Genomic DNA, 3015 nt, shown 5'->3' on the forward strand with positions numbered 1-3015 from the left:
ATATATATATATATATATACATATATACGACAGGCTTCTTTCAGTTTCCGTCTACCAAATCCACTCACAAGGCTTTGGTCGGCCCGAGGCTATAGTAGAAGACACTTGCCCAAGGTGCCATGCAGTGGGACTGAACCCAGAACCATGTGGTTGGTAAGCAAGCTACTTACCACACACCCACTCCTACTATCTATCTTTCTTTCTTTCTTTTACTTGTTTCAGTCATTCTGAAATGTACTCATACATCACCATCACATATACAGACATATATCATCATCCACTTTTCCATGGGTCACAGATTTTCTACAGCTGGATGCCCTTCCTGTCATTAACCTTCATATATTCCGCAAGCAAGGTAATATCTCATGTTTTGATAGGAGAGGGGAAATGAGCAACACTGCTTGTATGACATTGACACTTGCCTATGACTTTCATGCAACGCCAAGGTAAGGGACACTAACACACACACACACACTTACATTACATAATATGCATTGTACGTGATGAGGATTGATGATAAATATAATTTAATCAGATCCGAGATACATATAAGTTAGGTCAGCATGGAATATAATTTAATTAGGTGAGTTATAAATAAAATTTAATAAGATCATTGATAAATATAATTTAATTAGATAAATTGTAAATATAATTTTACCTTCATTCCATGCATAAGTTCTCCAAGACTGAGTTTTTCATATTTTCCCATGAACACAAACCGTTTAACATCTTTAATTTTCATTTTAAGGAAACAATAATGACAACAGCATGGAAAGCAGATGTTAAACAATGACGATGACGATGACGACGATGACGACTGTGTGTGTGATTATTACTGACATGATCCTTGAGATATGAAATTCATAGTTATAAATATGAGATAAAGGATACGTTTGAGGAAAAGGTTTCGGTTGTGATTCGATCCAAACAATTCTACAGGGACCAAACGTTTGACACACACTTTGAGGAAAACATATACCTAAAAGTAAAAGAAGAACAAGACCAAGTTGATGATGATGATATTACTGTTGTTGCTTTCAGTGGCTTGTTACAAATTTCTTATTTCTTTATTGCCCACAAGGGGCTAAACATAGAGGGGACAAACAAGGACAGACAAAGGGATTAAGTCGATTACATCGACCCCAGTGCGTAACTGGTACTTTATTTATCGACCCCCGAAAGGATGAAAGGCAAAGTCGACCTCAGCGGAATTTGAACTCAGAATGTAACGGCAGACGAAATACCGTTAAGCATTTAATTTTAATTTTTAATAAATTTTAATTGAGTTTTTACCTGTAATTTTGGATTTTTATCCCTAATATATATATATAATACAAAGAATATGTATGCATGTATACCCACATATATGTACATACTTACATCTACATGTGTATATAGATGCATATCAGGGTACAGGACATTAGAAAAATGAACTACAGACAATGGAACGAACACATAGGAAAACAGATAGCCTCTTGGAATTAATCCTTCGTCAGCTGCCTCTATTCTAACTAGACATTTCGAAGATAAGGCAGAACGTACTCTAGAATAGTCTCTTCCTGAGCAGTGGATCGACCCACTAAACACACACACACACTGTCTGAAAAGAAAGACAAGATGTCCACCTCAATTGTAACATCACTGCCTGATTAATTAATTAACACTGTACTGAGATGGAGATAAACGGCAATAATCAGAAGAAAGAATATAAAACACTCACCTGTTGATGGGACACAACATCACAAACTAATCTTCTGATGGTTGGAGCCTTGCGCAGATGGCATGATTTTTTGTTAGAAACCACGCGATTTGTGTCAATACTTCCCACCTTTCGATGCGGTGCTACAACAGAAATATATCATACAGAAGGTTGATAATGGTGGTGGTGGTGGTGGTGCTAATCATAGCTATGATGATGATAGCAGAGTGGTGATAGTGATGTGATGAGAATAGTTGTTGTTAACTATAAAACTGAACAATTTCCAAGGCTACCCACTAGGTTTTAAATAAACTTTGTGACTAGATTGCTGTGCTTACCACTTGAATGACTTGTTTTCTTATTTAGATGTGTATAAAGGTTGAGCGATTTAGCATTTTCTGTGCTTATGGCACAATAACGGTCCAAAATCTTCAAGTAATAACATTTTCTGAAATAATAATACTAATAATAATAATAATAATAATAATAATAATAATATTCAGACAAATACATAGCAAAAACACCAGGACTTACAAATATATATAACATACAGAAAATTGCACTACTGGGTACTGCACACATCCTATGCAAAACACTTTCAATACAGTAACCATAAGAGCACCACAGCAAACCACAGCACATACCCAAGGCGCACAGAGCTGCGCTTGGTAGTGAAGTGAAAGCACATTATAAAAATAAAACTACTGAATAATAATAATAATAATAAATAACAACAACGACAATTTTACTTTTCATCTTCCTGGGGTTGATAGAGTACCAATCCTGAGAAGAAGCTTGGCTAAATTGTTAGAACATTGGGCAAGGTACTTTGCACTATCATTTGTGGTTCTGCATTTTAGTGACAGCACTCGTGGCAATGCTGTAGCCAGATGTATAGCACTTGCATCTCCCTTGGAGAACATAAGTGATGTGAAGAGTGGAGTCTGCTAGTCTTCCTTATGAAACAAACTGACAATTTGGAAAGGAATTTTCTAAAGTAACATCAGACATTGTAATGCCTTAGATTGCAGATTATTAAAATTTGAAGAAATTTGTTATGACAATATACTTAGTCCAGCGCTCCACATTTCGGTCGCTCTCATTCCTTACTCTAACAAATCATAGACAAATGAACAAAAATAGGTGTAGGAGTGGCTGTGTTGTAAGTAGCTTGCTTACCAACCACATGGTTCCGGGTTCAGTCCCACTGTGTGGCACCTTGGGCAAGTGTCTTCTACTATAGCCTCGGGCTGACCAAAGCCTTGTGAGTGGATTTGGTAGACGGAAACTGAAAGAAGACTGTCGTATATATGTAT

The 3015-nt window shown here is 36.5% G+C and overlaps 1 protein-coding gene across 1 annotated transcript in view; it reads right to left on the bottom strand.

Annotated features, from left to right (window-relative positions):
- Positions 1 to 3015, bottom strand: part of LOC106875651 (telomerase reverse transcriptase) — a gene marked incomplete in the record, with an annotated part of 37508 nt that overhangs the window by 25119 nt on the left and 9374 nt on the right. Inside the window, 4 exon segments of the mRNA XM_052977195.1 lie at positions 659 to 729; positions 892 to 979; positions 1721 to 1842; positions 2038 to 2147. Of these exon segments, the coding sequence (XP_052833155.1) occupies positions 659 to 729; positions 892 to 979; positions 1721 to 1842; positions 2038 to 2147 (391 nt within the window).

The sequence above is a fragment of the Octopus bimaculoides genome, chromosome 27 (genome assembly GCF_001194135.2).
Source record: "Octopus bimaculoides isolate UCB-OBI-ISO-001 chromosome 27, ASM119413v2, whole genome shotgun sequence".
Classification (NCBI taxonomy): domain Eukaryota; kingdom Metazoa; phylum Mollusca; class Cephalopoda; order Octopoda; family Octopodidae; genus Octopus; species Octopus bimaculoides.